Below are 18,440 nucleotides of genomic sequence, written 5' to 3' on the forward strand. Positions count from 1 at the left end.
GGAATCTTCTCCACTTGTAGATGATCTTCCGGACAGTCGAATGATTGATTTCAAGTTGTTTGGAGATCTTTTTAAATTCCTTCCCAGACTTGTAGGCATCTATAACCTTCTTTCTGAAGGCCTCAGAGAGCTCTTCTGATCTAGGCATGGTGACGCCGCACACTTCAACAACAAAGCACAAACCAAACTAAATGTCTGAGGTTTAAATAAGACAGGTTCCTCCAAGATCCTCTCTAACGATGTTCTAATCATTTGCACCTGAGCTGGTGCACCTGATTGTAATTTTAGGTATTTGAAGTAGTGATAAATGTAGGGGTGTATGTACTTTTTCCACATGCGAAATTTGCATTTATGTTTATTTAAATTATACAATGGACTACAAAATGTAAATGTTTCATGATATTTGTTATATTATATCACCTTTATCTTTATCTTTCATTCATTTTTTATCTATCAATATTGTTGAAATGAAGATCAAATAGCTGTATGTTGAAATATGTTGAAAAAGTCAAAACTTTACATGGGGTGTACTTACTTTTTCACGTGACTGTATTGGCATATCCATCTATGCATTCACCTCAAATTCTATTTTCTAGTCTAAAAAGGTGGAGAGAAATCAGACATGTCGTTGTCTTCTTATTCAGCACAAGGCTGCTGGGTAGCATCATTGGCTTGGGGCATGGCTGTGTCGACCCCTGATACAGTAATTTGGAATTTGACCATGGTGCCGGCGATATCTCACGTACCCTTCGCTAAGGGCACCGTGGAATCTTTAACGTCCGCCAACTAATGCTGGCAGACGAGGCACCCAAATTAGCGTCCGTCCGAGGGACGACACACATATTGATGAATCACCCTGCCTGCGAAACACCGGGATGACCGTTTATAACTGGGTCGGGATTCAAACGCATGCTTGACAGCTTTGAGGCGAGTGTGCTTACTTCAAGGCCATCCTGCCAGCTCAAACCAGACGTGACGTGACTAGTTTAATCACATTTCTTATCCACCTTTTCCTTGCTTTGACACATTTAGCAGTAGATGGTCTATCAATAGCTGCATATGCTGCTCGATCCTTGAATGGCTGCAAAACAGTATAATGTACCAAGTGCTCGAATATGATTGTTTGTGTTCGAATTCGAATATGAGTGATTTGTCTCAATCAGGATCCGCTGAGTGGTACAACTTGTATTCCATAATAAGAGCCTTAGCAGCACTGAAGTTTGAACCTCCAACCTATCCCATGAGGTCACACTGTCGGTATCAAAGCAATGGCTGCAGTGAAGCACACGTTGCCTTAGGCGGCACGACAGGCACGTTCAATCAAAAGACAAAGTGGTAACATTTAGATCATATTGGGAGATGACTGTGCCATTTCCTCACTGCATGTGCAGACACATCCCTAACACAGTACAGTACTTGGTTTTGACATGCTGTCCAGTAGAGGGAGCTATTGGATCATGGTCATTGGTCTGATGTTCACGAAACTGCGGAGAACATTTCAACGTTGCATGAATGATTTACAGTATGCCTAGTATGCCAAGGCCTTGAATTTTAACATTGACTCATTGCTCAACTTCCCATTCCTCGAGTATCACCAGCAAGTCTTGTTTTCCTTCTTTTTTTAAGCATACTAAAGCGCGGCGTTACGCGCGCTGCTTGTGAGCAAGGAGGAAGCGGACAAGCGGTAACATATAAACGCCTTTATTCAAGACTACACTGTAACACTGTACCGCTCCGGGCTGGGCGCCCGGTGTCTCTCATGAGGCCACGCCTACCCCTCGGACGTGGCCACCGCCCACTTGGTGCGTGGAATGATGTCACCACGCCAGTGGGCTTTTGTGTCCGCCACACGCGCCCCCCCAGAATTCCCGCGCACCTGGAGGGCCAGTTTGCGGGGCAGACGAATGACCCGGCCGAAGCGCCCCCTGGCGATCGGCGGCGTCCGGGGTGCAGGGATGCCAGGTGGGATGCCCCTGGCTGCTCCTGGGATGGGTGCAGGACCGGGGGGCGGCGTGGCGGCGGGGCTGGGCGGTGCCGGGGGTCCGCCCGCAGGAGGGCGGCCCCGACGTGGGGGTCGGGCCACTGGCGGTGGATGGTCCACATCGAGGTGGGCCGGCTTGAGGCGGTCTACCGAAACGCGGTCAGGAGTACCGCCGATGTCCAGGGTGAAGTGCTTCGCCCCGGTCTCCAGCACGCGGAAAGGCCCGTCGTACGGGGGCCGCAGTGGTGTCCGATGGGCATCGTGGCGGACGAAGACGTACTCCGCCGTGCGAAGCTCCGGGGCGACGTGCGTCGGTGGGTGCCCGTGGCATGCCGTTGGCACCGGGGCGAACCTCTGGGCGGTCTCTTGCAGAGCGGAGCGCTGCTGTGCCGCGGACCATGGTGCCGTGGAGTCGAGGAGGAACTCGCCCGGCACCCGCAGCGGTTGCCCGGAGACCAACTCCGCCGCGGATGCGCGCAGGTCCTCCTTGGGCGCCGTCCGGAGGCCCAGCAGGACCCAGGGGAGCCTGTCGACCCAGCCGCCGTCGCGGAGGGTGGCCCGGAGCGCGGCCTTCAATGAGCGGTGAAATCGCTCACACAGGCCGTTAGCCTGGGGGTGGTAGGCCGTGGTTCGGTGCAGCCGGACCCCGAGCCCCTGCGCAACCGCCCCCCAGAGCTCCGAGGTGAACTGGGGGCCGCGGTCGGATGAGATGTCTGAGGGGGCGCCGAACCGGGCGACCCAGGTGGCGATGAAAGCCTGCGCGACATCGGCCGCCGTTGTCGACGCCAAGGGCACGGCCTCCGGCCACCGGGTGGTGCGGTCCACCATGGTGAGGACGTGGGTGAAACCCCGCGAGGGGGGCAGAGGTCCCACCAGGTCCACGTGGACGTGGTCAAACCGGCGTTCCGGCACCGTGAACGGGGCCAACGGGGCCTGGGTGTGCCGGTGCACCTTGGCGCGCTGGCACGCGAGGCATGTCCTGGCCCAGCCGCGGACGGCCTTCCGGAGGCCATGCCAGACGAACTTGTCGGCGATCAGCCTTTGGGAGGCCCTCGCGCCCGGGTGGGACAGGCCGTGGATGGCGTCAAACACCTGGCGCTGCCAGCCCGCGGGCACAATGGGGCGAGGTCGCCCGAGGGAGACGTCGCACAAGAGGGCCGCGCCCGCGCCGTCGAACGGCACCTCGGTGACGCGGAGGCCCGTGACGGCGGTCCGCAAGGCCTGGACGTCGGGGTCAGCGGCCTGGTCCGCTGCCATCCGGGCATAGTCGATGCCGAGGTGGACTGCGTGGGCGACGGCCCGGGAAAGGCAATCCGCCACCGGGTTGTCCTTCCCCGCGACGTGCTGGATGTCCGTCGTGTACTCGGACACGGCCGAGAGGTGACGCTGCTGCCGGGCCGACCACGGCTCGGTGACCTTGCCCATCGCGAAGATCAGCGGCTTGTGGTCGACGAAGGCAGTGAACGCCCGGCCCTCGAGCAGATGGCGGAAGTGCCTGACCGCCAAGTGAAGTCCGAGCAACTCGCGGTCGAAGGTACTGTAACGGCGTTCGGGCGGGCGAAGCTGCCGGCTAAAGAACGCCAGCGGTTGCCAAGCTCCACGCACCCATTGCTCGTGCACCGCGCCCACCGCGTAGTCCGAGGCATCGGTGGTGAGGGCGATCGGTGCATCGGGCGCCGGGTGCGCGAGCATGGTGGCGTTAGCCAAGGCGAGCTTCGCGCCCGTGAACGCCGTGTGCATCTGCTCGGTCCAGGTAACGTCGCCTTTGCCCGGCTTACCTCGGAGAGCTTCGTGCAGGGGGCGCAGGAGCTGGGCGATACGGGGCAGGAACCGATGGTAAAAGTTCACCATGCCCAGGAACTCCTGCAGCCCTCTGATCGTGCGGGGGCGCGGAAACCCCTTCACCGCCTCCACCTTGGCCGGCAGGGGGACGGCTCCGTGCCTGGTGACACGGTGCCCCAGAAAATCGATTGTGGCGGCGCCGAACCGGCACTTTGCGGGGTTCACAATCAGGCCATGCTGGCCCAGGCGTTCGAAGAGCGTGCGGAGGTGGCATAGGTGCTCTTCGCGGGACGCGCTGGCGACGAGGATATCGTCCAGGTAGACGTAGACAAAATCCAAGTCGCGCAGGACGCTGTCCATCAGTCGCTGGAACGCCTGAGCCGCATTCTTCAGACCGAAGGGCATGCGCAGGAACTCGAAGAGTCCGAATGGCGTGATGACCGCCGTCTTCGGGACGTCCTCCGGCCTGACGGGGACCTGATGGTAGCCGCGTATGAGGTCCACCTTCGAGAAGAAGGACCTGCCCGCCAAACGGGCGGAAAAGTCCTGAATGTGGGGGACGGGGTAGCGGTCGGGAGTCGTGGCGTCATTGAGACGGCGATAGTCCCCGCACGGTCGCCATCCCCCGCCGGGCTTCGGCACGATGTGCAGCGGCGACGCCCAAGCGCTCTCTGAGCGCCGAACGATGCCGAGTCGCTCCAGGGTAGCGAACTCCGCTTTTGCCACCGCCAGCTTCGTCGGCTCGAGGCGGCGTGCCCGGGCGTAGACCGGTGGCCCGACGGTGGGGATGTGATGGGCCACCCCGTGCTTGACGGCCCCCGCCGAGAAGGTGGGCCGCGTGAGGGCCGGGAAACCGGCGAGGAGGCGGGTGAATGCGTCCGCTGCCGGAAGCGTACAGACCAACGTGGCCGGAACCGAATCGTTCGGCAAGCCGCTTGGCAAGCCGCTCGTTGAGCTGGGCAACGCACATGCGAGCGAGCTGAACGTCTCGGCCTGGACAAGCCGTCTGCGCTTGACGTCGACCAGGAGCCCATTAGCGCACAGGAAGTCCGCGCCAAGCAGTGCCATGGGCACGTCGGCGGTGACGAACGTCCATCGGAAAACCTGCCCTCCAAACCGCAGAGAGAGGCAGCGTTTTCCGTACGTACGGATGGGCGTCCCGTTCGCGGCAAGCAGCGCGGGGCCCCCACCCGCGGCGTGCTTGTCTGACATGCCGGCGGGAATGACACTCACCTGTGCTCCCGTGTCGCACAGGTAACGGCGCCCGGAGAAGGTGTCCGTTATGAACAGCAGGCTGCTCGAACGGCCGGCGCTCATCGCCACAATTGAGCGCCGGCCCGGGCGTTTCCCGACCCGTTGAAGGAGCACGGCGGATGACACCGCCGAGCTTCGTGGCCGAACTTGGCGTGGAACCAGCACCAGGTGGTGGAGCTGGAGGAGCGCGGCTGGCTCCGCCAGGCCGGTGGAGTCGACGGGTTTCCCCGCGGTGGCGGTTTTCGCCGCGGCGGTGGGCGGGGCGTGGCGGCGTTCACGAGGTGCGTATCAGCATGCTGCTGAACCACAGCGTGCTGTAGAAGTTGATGCTGTGGAACATCAGCGTGCTGTAGAAGATGATGCTGTGGAACATCAGCGTGCTGTAGAAGATGATGCTGTGGAACAGCATCGTCGAAGGCCGTGACGGCCACGCCAACGCTCGCCCGCGTGTCCGAAGCGGCGAAGTACTTGTCCGCCTCGGCCGCCAATGCTCGGGGTTCCGTTAGCCCGGTCCCGGCCAACGCGAGGCGAACCTGCGCTGGAAGTTGGCGACGGAAAAGCGCCCGGAATAGCGAACCGGGGGCTTCGTCGCCCAACAGTGACAGCATATGGTCCATTCGGACCGACGGGCGCGTCTCACCGAGCTCGGGGAGATCCAGGAGGCGGTCGGCCCGTGCATTGTCCGTGAGTCTGAACGTGGCTAGGAGTAGCCGCTTGAGTGCCTCGTACTTGTGGCCGTCCGGTGGGTGGCGAAGGACGGACACAACTCGAGCGGCCGTGCCGGGCCCGAGGGAGGCGACGACGTGGCAGTAGCGCGTGTCATCGCCGGTGAGGTGCCGAAGCTGAAATTGGGCTTCGGCCTGGACGAACCAGACTTCGGCCTGAGCCTCCCAAAATTCCGGAAGTTTGACGAAGGCGGCCATGGCGATGGCGTCGCGTGTGGAAGGATCGCTCCGGCAGATCCAACGTCGAGGGTCACCAATAAAGCGCGGCGTTACGCGCGCTGCTTGTGAGCAAGGAGGAAGCGGACAAGCGGTAACATATAAACGCCTTTATTCAAGACTACACTGTAACACTGTACCGCTCCGGGCTGGGCGCCCGGTGTCTCTCATGAGGCCACGCCTACCCCTCGGACGTGGCCACCGCCCACTTGGTGCGTGGAATGATGTCACCACGCCAGTGGGCTTTTGTGTCCGCCACAATACCATAATAGCGTGTGTGCATTTGTGCATGTTTGTTGTACTCTATTTAATGAATGTTTGCTCCATTTGTTTTGTACCAACTGGCATTTTCCCCTTGCATTTGTTAGACATGCTTGTATGTATCACTGTACTTGGCAAAACAGCTGTGCCACGATAATAGGAGCCTTGGGTCGAGTTGGAGCCTCCTCGCAGAATCGTGCGTTTCGGGGAGTGGGGCGGAGTTTGGAATGGGCGGTGTGAGGGAAGGATGAGGCGCTTGTTATGATAATTGATGTTGCACTCCTGGCAGGGAGCTGGTGTTAAGCAAGAGGATAGGAGTGCGCTATTAACCCAAATCAGGTTGTCAATGGGCTTTAACGCCGGCATCACCGCTACGTGGGAGCTCAGAGTACGTGCCGTGTCCTTCATCCAAAGGCGAGAGTGCCTGTAGGTCATACACTATGAAGTTGAACAAAAACTCCCAACAGGTATATCTCCATTGTTTTCTTCCTCTCATATGGAATCGGCAGTTGTTGTTTTTTAATCTTTATAGCATGGTTTGTTTTGATGTAGCAGGGGCTTATTTCCATGTTACTTGTGTGGCATGATAGGCAGGGCATGCCTTGTTCCAGCAACGCAGAGACAGCCTGCGATAATGATAAAGTAGTCGTTTGGATGGGGCTGTGCGTGAATTTGTGTGAATTAATAGTTTTACTCAATGGGTGAGTACAGGTAGACCACGCAGCTCTGTGTAGCTCTCATTGAAACTGTTCTCCTGCACTTTCAATAAAAGGAGTAAATGGGTTTTTTTCTTCAAAGGGGATTTTTGAATGCATTATTTATTTATTTATTTTCAAAAAATATGGCCAATTGATGTTGATCATTGTGGAAATGAAAACGTGAAAAGATTTATGGAAATCATTCATCAATGTGTGTATCGTCCCTTAGACTGGATGTCCCATCTGCCGGCATTATTTTGTGGATGTTAAAGATCCCCACGGTGTCCTTCGCGAAAAGTCGGCAAGTTATCACCGGCACCTTGAACAAATTACAAATTCCTGCCCTTCTGGGAAAGCAATGGCAAACCACCCTGTAATAGCCCTTGCCAAGAAACTGCTTTGGCAGCATCGACACTCTGTATCAGAGCATGACACATCACAATCAGAATATGTTTGAAAGTTTGATATTAGAAAAAGTTATGCTTCCCCCCAACTCATCCACTCCAACCCCCACTCCCCACCAACCCTCCCTCCCCACCTCCCCATTACCTGCCCCTCTTGACAACTTGACAGTGAGATTACACTCTATTTCATAACAAATATGCAAATTGAACAATATTTTTGTTTTGTTTGTTGAAGCACTGAATGAATGAATGATCGTTTTTAAGGCCATTTTCCCCGCCAGAGCAGGCGTTAGCCTTGCGGCCCTTGCGGGCCCCATGACAATCATGGTTCCCTGTTTGGGGCAATGTTTTTATGGCCGGATGCCCTTCCTGGCGCCAACCCTTAGTCGCCTCTTACGATGCGCAGGGATACGGTGTACCTATTCTAAACCGGGGTACAAACCGGGGTCATTCATCCCAGCAAGCTGGTACTCAATTTGCCAACCTCGGAAGGATGACAGGCTGAGTCAACTCCCCTGGTGTTAATTTAGCGATCGACCGGGATTCGAACCCAGGATCCTAGGATCCCAAGCGGGCACCCTAACCGCTAAGCCAACACCATGCTAATGCCTAATGCCACCAGCACTAATGAGATTTATTTATTTATTTATTTTCTTTACATTAAAATTTTTTTTGACAACTTCTGCTTTTGACAATTTTTTGGGTTTTCTGCTGTAAGCCACAATTGAGGTTTGTACATTGTACTTCATTTTTGTTTCACGCAGGTTAATTAATAATAAAATAACAAGATTGTGCGTGGTGACCTTTCGATGTGGGTGTGCCTGCCTGGTCCCACTGCGACAGGTGGTTTTGGTTTTCATCAGTTATTGTAACCTATTTTTAGTGGTGTCTGAAGAATGAGGTTTTTCTGGTTTCATTTTTCATTTTGTATGGATAAACGTGGCACAATATTCTAAACAAGTTCCAAAGTCCAATGCTGAACAATCAAGTTTCGTGAGGCAGGATGGTTTCCAGGTAAGCCAGAGGGTAAGTGTTAACTTACAGCACTCAAAAGGTGAGGTCAAATTGCATGTCAAGGTCCAATCTTCATTCTTTTAGGAAACCGGATTCACCAAATAATCGTGTGATTTTAGGAAACAAAATGCATTCAATGTCACGTGGTTACATTTTTTTGTTGTTGTATACAAGATCGGGGCTCTGTAAGAGCTAACATTAATCACAAAAAAACAAACGGACACATAAGAAACATATAATAAAGGGAGCGGGAGACAAGATGGGGAGAGAGAGGGAAGCACACAAGTACAACAGTAGAGAACAGGGACTTTCGGGAGATCTGTGGGAGGGAGAGGGCTTGGGGGGAGGAGGCATGGGAAGGGGAGGTACAAAACACATGGACACTGCTAAGACTTCAAGGAAAGAAGTCGGTATTTCAAAAAAGTGTATCTGGGGTGAAATTAACGGGGGTAGAAAAGATCAAGGTTCTGGATGGGGGAAGATAAGAGATGGTGGTGAACAGCTGTTTTAAAGACCTGGAGGGAGGCGTGGGATTGAAGAGAGTGAGGGAGTTTGTTCCAGAGGCGGGAGAAAAGAGGAATGAAAGCGTGAAGGTGAGCAGAGAGTCTTGATTTTGGCAGTTTCATCAGAAGAGGGTTGCTGGCAGATCTTGTGCATCCTGTAGGAATATTTGGGGGACAGAGCACAGACAGAGCTAGGGGAGCTAGGCCGGAGAGGAGTCAGTAGAAGACAGAAAGACCACCAACCTGCCTGCGGTGAGTGAGTGAAAGGCCGTCAGAGTTAGCTTCGTCGTGGAAGACTCCAATGATTCTGAAAGCTTTGGTTTCAACAGCGTGAAGCCGAGCTAGGTGAAAGGAAGGAGCACCAGCACAGAGGGGAGAGCAGTATTCCATTGAGCTGCGGATGAAAGCCTTGTATGTGGTGAGGAGCTCAGGTGTGCCAAGGAAAGACTTCGCACGATGGAGGATGCCCAATCGGCGACTGGCTTTGGAGGCCAGCTTGGGAAATGTGGTTTTCCCAGGAAAGATCATGGCAGATTGTGAGACCCAAAAGCTTGAGCGACAGAACTTCTTGGAGAGGATTGTTGAGAAAGTAGATGGGAGGGTTGTCCAGTCGGTCTTTTCGGTGAGACATAGTAAGAGTGTGAGACTTGTCAGGATTGAAAGACATGTTCCACTTCTTTGACCAGTCTGTGATTTTGTCCAGGTCTGCAGAGAGTGATGAGGCTGCAGACTGCCGATCTGAGGGATGAGGTATGGAGCAGCAGAGAGTGGAGTCATCAGCAAAGAGATAGAGAGGATTTTCCAGAGAGTCGGAGAGATCATTGATGAAGACCAAAAAAGCACAGGGCCCAGAACACTGCCTTGCGGAACTCCAGCCTGTCCCGGAAGAGGAGATGAGAGAACTCCATTCAGGGCCACACGTTGACTGCGACCAGAGAGGAAGCCCGCAAGCCATGCGTGGAGATTTCCATGGTTACCATAGGAGGAGAGTTTGGTGAGCAGAGCTGGGTGCCAGACCGTATCGAAGGCACATGATATGTCAAGGGAGACAGCTCTGATTTCCTGTTTGGCATTGAGGACCTCCGTCCATTTTTGAGACAGCAGAAGCAGCATGTCCAGAGTAGAGTGACCTGGTCTGAAACCAAATTGATGATCAGAGATCAACCCATTGGAGAAGAGGAAGGATTTGATATCCGAAGCGATGATGGATTCCCTGACTTTGCTGATAATTGGGAGCAGGCTGATTGATCTGTTTTTGCACCTTTCTTTTGTAAACCGGTAATGTTGGCTGATTTCCAAGCAGATGGCAGATGACCTTGAGCAAAAGAGAGGGTGAAGAGAATTGAGAAAGGGTGTGAAAGAGCGGCAGAGCAGGATTTTAGGACCCGTGGGCTGATGCAGTCTGGTCCAGTTGCAGAATCAGAGTCGAGGTTTGACAGAAACTTCTCCACCTTGTCAGGAGAGAAGGACACAGAGTCCAGGAGCAGCTGGGTATGACTGGGTAAGGTGGGTACAGAGAGAGACGGGTTTGGGATACAAGATTTTGAGGCAAACACAGAGTTGAGGCATTCAGCTTTTTCACGTGCAGAGTCAGCTGTGTAGCCGTTTGAGGTAAGAGAGGGGATGGAGGGGGAACAAACACCAGAAACGGATTTGACAAGACGCCACCAGGATTTGGAAGAGTGAGACAGGTTTTGAGAGTTCATTTTTTCTTTTGAGATTTGAGAGTTGACAATTTTACATTGGATGTAGTGATCGTAGCTTTTACATGTCACGAAGCAGTATTTTGACCATGCCTGATCCTTATTGGCAATGTGTAGTTTGTAATGAGCCATTTCCTCATTTATGAGCAACATCCTCTTGAGCTGGGTCTATAAACTCTCTATAAAGATTTCTGATTGTGTTCACCACAAACTTGCTCGTGCCATGTTTGTTCCTGCTTGTTCCACACCAGGAGCTCCAGCGTGACATTGAGGAACACAACGCTGGCGTCGCATCGGTGCTCAGTGTCTGTGGGGTGCTTTTGCGGGACTGCGACTCGTGTGCCAGTGAGGCGGAATGCGACGCTGTGCAGCAGGCGACTCGCAGCCTGGAGCGACGATGGAGGAACATCTGTTCCATGGCCATGGAACGCAGGCTACGGTGCATAGAGCAAATATAAGCAAAAGGAGGGCTTTGGGTTTGGTGGGAGGGAAAATAATGAGGAATTTTAAATTATTGTTGAAGCCAAACAAAATGGGTGTACATATTGAATGCAGTGTAAATTTGGAGACCAGAATTTACACTTTTACATGTTAAAATTTACACAGGTAAGCCTTTATGAGCAAAATCCTGTGTGCAGGATAAAGCTATTTCTGGTGTGTTAAGCCAACTTAACTAAGACACAGATATTGTGCAATAACACAAAATGTGGCTTTTAAAATAATTACATACTTTTAAAGACGAAGTAGTGGCACAGGCATTGAAAGCTGAGCCCTTGCTCTGTTTCTTACTAACCAGCACGTGTGGTCGCCTTTTCAGGATTGAGGATACCTGGCGCCTTTGGCAGAAGTTCCAAGGAGACTACACTAGATTTGAAGACTGGTTGAGCACATCAGAACGTACAGCAGCCTCCCCTAATTCCTCCCTCGTACTCTTCTCAGAAGCAAAGGAGGAACTCAAGAAGTTTGAGGTATGCTTTCATGTCTGGCTTTCGCTGAGAAACTTGAGGATCCTCAGAAGGCATGAACATTTTCATTTGAATACTACTTCACCCACTGCCTATGTTAGCGGCAGGAAGGGTCACGTTATTATCCTCCCTGGGGTATATAGATTACAATATATCTACATTCGGGCCTCAAGAACGTCAGGTTTCCTCTCTTTCAGGTTAGTGTTATAAACAGCAGTAGCGACTGTTTAAAAAGGTAATCATACGTGTTTGCGGTTTATAATTTTTTTATTTCAGGTAGGGATGCCCCAGAAAATGCCACGATGAGCTATTTATATATACGTTAACATGGCATTTGTCCAAGGAGGAAAGAACCCCTTGGGGAGTGTGGATATTATTATTAGTATTAAATTTGTTTTGTAATAACATTAATGTTATGCTATTATCATGAGTGTCGTTATTACTTTTGTTATTAGAAGCGGCCTTGTAAAGACGCCACGATTAGCTACCTCAACGTGGATATACACCTTCACAATGATTTCGCCCATGGCAGTAAACCCACTTGGGGGGGTGGGGGGCAAAATGAACAACTAGAACCTTCACAAGCTATAACCTCCATCATGTAATCCTTAGCCATGTGCTCTCTGATTGCTTGGCAGGCCTTCCAGCGACAAGTGCACGAGAGCCTAACACAGTTGGAGCTCATAAACAAACAGTACCGGCGATTGGCACGTGAAAACCGCACCGACTCTGCTTGTCGTCTGCGTGACATGGTGCATCGTGGTAACCAGCGATGGGAAGAGCTTCAGCGTCGTGTTGCCGCTGTGCAGCGTCGTCTACGGGTAGGTACCTGCAACCTGTTTATTTATTGTCTCATTGGCAGATGTCCACTATGTTTCAGTTCATACTTGTGCCTTAAGTTGCAAATTGTTGGTTTTTATTTTTGGATTCCTCAGGAATCTTGGCACAGTGACCCTGAAATTGACATGGTACCTTGGGTAAACTTATACCCTTTACACACTACAAATTATTGGAGGTATCTTGGACATAAATTTGATTCCACCCCACCACTACCTCCACAAATCCGGAACTTTCACAGTACACTTTTCTTCCCCCGGGGAAATAATTTTTAGGAATGATACCCTTGGGTTGAAACCCTGCTGAGGACTAGGGTTATCTCAGGGGTACCACTGTACCCCCAGGGTATGAGATGCAGTGTGAATGAGTGGAGTTTATTTAATTGTGGGCTAAAGGTTTACGTAATAGTATGTGGTCAGGGGCGAAAAGTATTGTTCACTGGTGCACGGTCGACATGTAGTATGTTGCCCGCCAATACCAGGGATGACACAAGTACAAAAACAGGTGGGCACTGGATTTGATAAGCCTCGAACAATGCTCTAAATCTTTTTAATATTTGAAGCTGTCAGCGTCGTCTACTTTAACTCGACCACATACTCCTTTGTCGCAAAATCTTAAAAATCAAGAGAAAAACGGTGAGCGTAGCTTCGGGCAAGGCGCCCTTTTTATGTTGACAGTGCTCCGAATGCTACCACTGTAAAGCAAAACATTGTGTGTCCAGCTCGTAATCATGAACATATAGTCTGAAAAAAGATACTGAAATACCCCGGGGAAGCTCGTCCCACATTAAGTAACCCATGGGGTTAATGAGAACGGTGTGAATGGGACAGAGGGATAAAGAACCATGGGGTAAGATGTTTTTCCCCGGGGTATGTAAGCAGTGTGTAGTGTGAAAAGGCAAAGGGTATTCGTCCCCACTTTTTGACATTCGTCTCTGTATGTTTGTGCTCATCTCATGTGCTTTGCAGAAATGTTATTATTCCAAACAAAGAAGGTCTGATTTCCAAGCAGAGGAAAATAGTTAGAGTTGATAAGGGTTTAGTTTTCCAATTGTTCTTGAAATATAAATGAAGTTACAACTTTGTTTATGTACAAAGTAATATTCAACACGATGTGAACAGTCCAAAAGTGATTGTAATTATACTCACTCGCATGAGTTTTAGCAGAAAAACATGTCTGCTGATGGTGGTGTCACAAAGTGTTTGTTTTTTTGTTTGTTTTTTTTGTTTGTTTTTTGAGATCATAAAGGCACACACAGTACATTGGGAATGGAAAATTGGTTTTTTTTTGGTTTTATTTGGTTGTTTTTTTTGTATACAAGATCGAGGCTCGTGAAAGAGCGAACATTAATCACACAGAAAGACAAACAGACACATAAAACAAATAACATCGGGAGCGGTAGACAAGATGGGGAGAGATGGGGAAGGACACAAACACAACATTTGAGAGCAGGGACCGAGAGACATGGAGACATCGAGAGATCTGTGGGAGGGAGAGGGCTTTGGGGGGGAGGCATGTGAAGGGGGGGGGGGGTGGGAGAGGTATAAACATATGGACACTGCTAGGATTTCCAGGAAAGAAGTTGGAATTTCAAACAAGGTGGATCTGGGGTGAATTAGTGGGGGTAGAAAAGATCAAGGTTATGGATGGGGGAAGATAAGAGATGGTGGTGAACAGCTGTTTTAAAGGCCTGGAGGGAGGAGAGGGATTGAAGGGAGTGTGGGAGTTTGTTCCACAGGCGGGAGAAAAGAGGAATGAAAGAGTGAAGGTGAGCAGAGAGCCGAGATTTCGGCAGTTTAACCATCAGAGGGTTGCTGGCAGATCTTGTGCGACCTGTAGGAATATTTGGGGGACAGAGCACAGAGAGAGCTGGGGGAGCAAGGCCGGAGAGGAGTCGGTAGAAGACAGAAAGGCCACCTACCTGCCTGCGGTGAGTGAGTGAAAGGCCCTCAGAGATAGCTTCATCGCGGGAGATTCCAATGATTTTGAAAGCTTTGGATTCAACAGCGTGAAGCCGAGCCAGGTGTGAGGCAGGAGTACCAGCCCATAGGGGAGAACAGTATTCCATTGAGCTGCGGATGAAAGCCTTGTATGTGGTGAGGAGCTCAGGTGTGCCGAGGAAGGACTTCGCACGACGGAGGATGCCCAGTCGGCGACTGGCTTTGGAGGCCAGCTTGGAAATGTGGTTTTCCCAAGAAAGATCATGGCAGATAGTGAGACCCAAAAGCTTGAGTGACAGAACTTCTTGGAGAGGATTGTTGAGAAAGTAGATGGGAGGGTTGTCCAGTCGATCTTTTCGGAGAGACATAGTAAGAGAGTGAGATTTGTCAGGATTGAAAGACATGTTCCACTTGTTTGACCAGTCTGTGATTTTGTCCAGGTCTTCAGAGAGTGAGGAGGCTGCAGACTGCCGATCTGAGGGAAGAGGAATGGAGCGGCAGAGAGTGGAGTCATCAGCAAAGAGATAGAGAGGATTTTCCAGAGAGTCGGAGAGATCATTGATAAAGACCAGAAAAAGCACAGGGCCCAGCACACTTCCTTGGGGAACTCCAGCCTGAACAGGAAGGGGAGATGAGAGAAATCCATTCAGGGCCACACGTTGACTACGACCAGAGAGGAAGTCCGCAAGCCATGCATGGAGATTTCCATGGATACCATAGGAGGAGAGTTTGGTGAGCAGAGCTGGGTGCCAGACCATATCAAAGGCCCGTGATATGTCAAGGGAGACAGCTCTGATTTCCTGTTTGGCATTGAGGACCTCCATCCATTGTTGAGACAGCAGAAGCAGCATGTCCAGAGTAGAGTGACCTGGTCTGAAACCAAATTGATGATCAGAGATCAAGCCATTGGAGAAGAGGAAAGATTTCATATCCGAAGCAATGATGGATTCCATGACTTTGCTGATAATTGGGAGCAGGCTGATTGGTCTGTAGTTGCAAGGATCTGTTTTTGCACCTTTTTTGTGTAAAGCGGTAATGTTAGCTGATTTCCAGGATGCTGGCAGATGACCTTGAGCAAAAGATAGGGTGAAAAGAACAGAGAGAGGGCGAGATAGAGCGGCAGAGCAGGATTTTAGGACCCGTGGGCTGATGCCGTCTGGTCCAGTTGCAGAATCAGAGTCGAGGTTTGACAAAAACTCCTCCACCTTGTCAGGAGAGAAGGACACAGAGTCCAGGAGCAGTTGGGTTCGACTGGGAAAGGTGGGAACAGAAACCCGCAGAGTGGGGGTTTTGTTTGTTTTATTAGCCTTGACATAAAATTTGAGACATATTTAAAGTAAAAGTCAAGTTTTACAACCCTGTTCAAATGTAGCATTGGTGATGAGTGTGAAAAGACAGACTTAATTTCTCATTTTTGTCCATTTGTATTATAATGCATTTGTAAGATGCTTTGTCATTCGTATTTTGTCACAGTACAAAGCCAGTTTGTACAGTATATAATGTTTAAAGTAATAAAAACGATATATCTACAATCACAAAGCAATCACCAAGGGCAAAGCAATCACCAATCACAAAGCAATCACTACAAATATATATATATTAGACATCTTAAAAATCAAGAGAAAAACGGTGAGCGTAGCTTCGGGCAATATATATACAATATATATATTATCCTATAAGCTTCATCTGACCGTGACTTTCCCTTGGCCCGCAATCCAATAATGGCATATTTTGTTCGGACCACCATATGACCATGAACTTCAACATTTAGGGATAGAGTGTAAATCAAGAAAATGTACCCCCCCCCCCCCCCCCATCTACAATCTATCCATAAAACTCAACATCATGAAAATCAGAGGAAAATTATTTGTTATGATCAAAAAGGTGTTTTTGTTAATGAGTTCACAATCCGAAAAAGGTAGGTCAAGCACACAAATCAAATATCAGGTGCACAACTTCAGTGCAAGTATACTATTATGATGCAAAAGCATCTTGGAAGGCCAGGTGGTCTTTGAGAATCAGGATTGGCAAAATTGAAGGATGACAAAAATACACTTTTTTTTCAGACCGTTATTTGACCTTGACCTTTAACCCAGGAGGATATGATGAAAAAAGTGTAAATGCACTGGGCCATCTAGGCTATCTAGTGTAGATTATAGGCTATCCAGATGGGATAATTTACTTTTGATGAGATGAACCTCAGTCGTTTGGTTTTTTTTGTATACCAAGTCGAAACCCTACAACATCAATAATCCTTCCCCTATCCTATAGGGTGAGGCTTAATAAACTTATGACTTGGGAACAAACAGCTGGTGAATTCACTTTTCAAGATTTCATAATGGGAGTAGAGCTGAATGGACTTAGAAACGGCTCCATTAAACCAAGCCTTGAAGAACCACCTTTGGAGGCCATTTTTCCCCGCAGAGTGGGGGTTGGCCTTTTTCGGGGGCAACCTTGGTCCCCTTTTTGAAGCAATGTTTTATGGCCGGATGCCCTTCCTGCCACCAACCCTGTTAGTCTAGTCACCTCTTGTGACACACAGGGATTTACCAGTGAACTGGTACTCAATTTGCCGACCTCGGAAGGATGACAGGCTGAGTCAACCCCCTGGTGTTAATTCAGCGATTGACCGGGATTCGAACTCAGGATCCTAGGATCCCAAGCCGGCACCCTAACCGCTAAGCCAACACCAGGCTTGAAACCAAGCCTTGAGATCCAATTAAATTGTTATACTCTTATACAATGAAAGAAGAGTACTGTACTAGTGTTAAACAATTTTTGTGGGAAAGTTTGTCATTAGATATTAGAACGACGTCTCATATTCACTTAGTTATTGTCTTTGGATGAAAGGTGACCATGCACACATATTTACTGCTGGAACCCATTAACATTTCAAGAAATAGGACCGACTTCTTCTTCAACCCTTTGCAGCACAAGGCTGTGGAGTAGCATAATGGATTTTTTGAGGGCATGGCTGTTCCACTGATGCAATGGCCTTTGCTGGTTACAGCAGGAATTTGCAATTTGTTCATGGTGCCGGAGATAGCTCGCCTACTCTTTGCGAAGGACACCGTGGGATCTTTAACGTCCACCAACAAATTCCGGCAGACGGAGCAGGACCCACTCGTTAAAATGGGAAACATTTTTGAAAATAACCCGTACATTATATTCCCCCCCCCCCCCCCCCCCCCCCACTGTCATTGTCTGTGCAGTACTTTGTAAGTCAGCGAGAAGAATTTGAGTGTACTCGTGAGAGCCTCGTTGTGTGGCTTACACAAATGGACCTGCAACTCACGACACTGGAACACTTCTCAGAGTTTGATCACGACGTGAAACTGCGCCAGCTGAGGGTGAGCCACCAGTTTGACAATGCTATGCTAAGTTGTGGTCAAGTAGTCTGCACGTCTGCAAACCGAGCTTCAGATATAAGCTTCCTTTGAAAAAAAAATGGATTGTCTGAAATATTTCCAACATTTCCTCCTGTTTTTTTTGTTTTTTTCTTTTTATCCCTACCCATGAAAACTGCTTCACTGATTCAACAGTCTTTTCGTAGTCCAGTGCAAAGGAATTTCGAGGCCATTCCTTGCTGTTGCTTATCATTCTCTGGCCTCTTCACACCCCTTACACCCACCCTCTCCTCCCTCCCTCCCCAATCCCACTTTTGCCTGTGCCCTTTCTTTGGATTGTCTACTGTTTGCCATCGCTATTGTGTTCGAAGAGCAAATTTGTTTTAACGTAAATATGTCGCTCTACAGAAGCCGAAAAAAAGAGTGTCCGTGAACTTCAGTGTTCTGCTACTAGTAAATACTTGTGATTCCCATCGGAAAATGGTTGCACAGAAAACATTCCCTAATATGTTTTACAGGAGGAGTAGACCCTGTTACAGTAACATGGCTACATAGACACAAAAAGTCGATTAACTGAATATGTAATGGTGCATTGGTGCATGGCCAATTTAAAGATGTTTTGTCTGTTAATCATTTTTGGGGTATAAGCTGAGGTTAAGGATATAGATAACGACTATGTAGATATGACGCTGGTATGATGGGGTCACACGACCTTCTAGTGTGCCAAAGTTTCCTTGAACATTCGGGCTTCTTGTCTAACATGTGCAGGAGATTGGCACACACATCTGAACAACAGTTTGCAATGCCCCA

General features: G+C 50.0%; 1 protein-coding gene across 6 annotated transcripts in view; it reads left to right on the top strand.

The window, feature by feature from the left end:
* The window catches only part of LOC137436726 (nesprin-1), a 344,176-nt gene that overhangs the window by 277,658 nt on the left and 48,078 nt on the right, over positions 1-18,440 (top strand). For all 6 annotated transcript variants that reach the window (XM_068130758.2, XM_078786725.1, XM_078786724.1 and 3 more), the window contains 4 exons: positions 10,793-10,980; positions 11,359-11,509; positions 12,145-12,327; positions 17,496-17,633. In XM_068130758.2, the coding sequence (XP_067986859.2) occupies positions 10,793-10,980; positions 11,359-11,509; positions 12,145-12,327; positions 17,496-17,633 (660 nt within the window). The remainder of the gene's footprint in view (positions 1-10,792; positions 10,981-11,358; positions 11,510-12,144; positions 12,328-17,495; positions 17,634-18,440) is intronic.

The sequence above is a fragment of the Myxine glutinosa genome, chromosome 11 (assembly GCF_964187855.1).
Source record: "Myxine glutinosa chromosome 11, kmMyxGlut1.1, whole genome shotgun sequence".
Taxonomy (NCBI): domain Eukaryota; kingdom Metazoa; phylum Chordata; class Myxini; order Myxiniformes; family Myxinidae; genus Myxine; species Myxine glutinosa.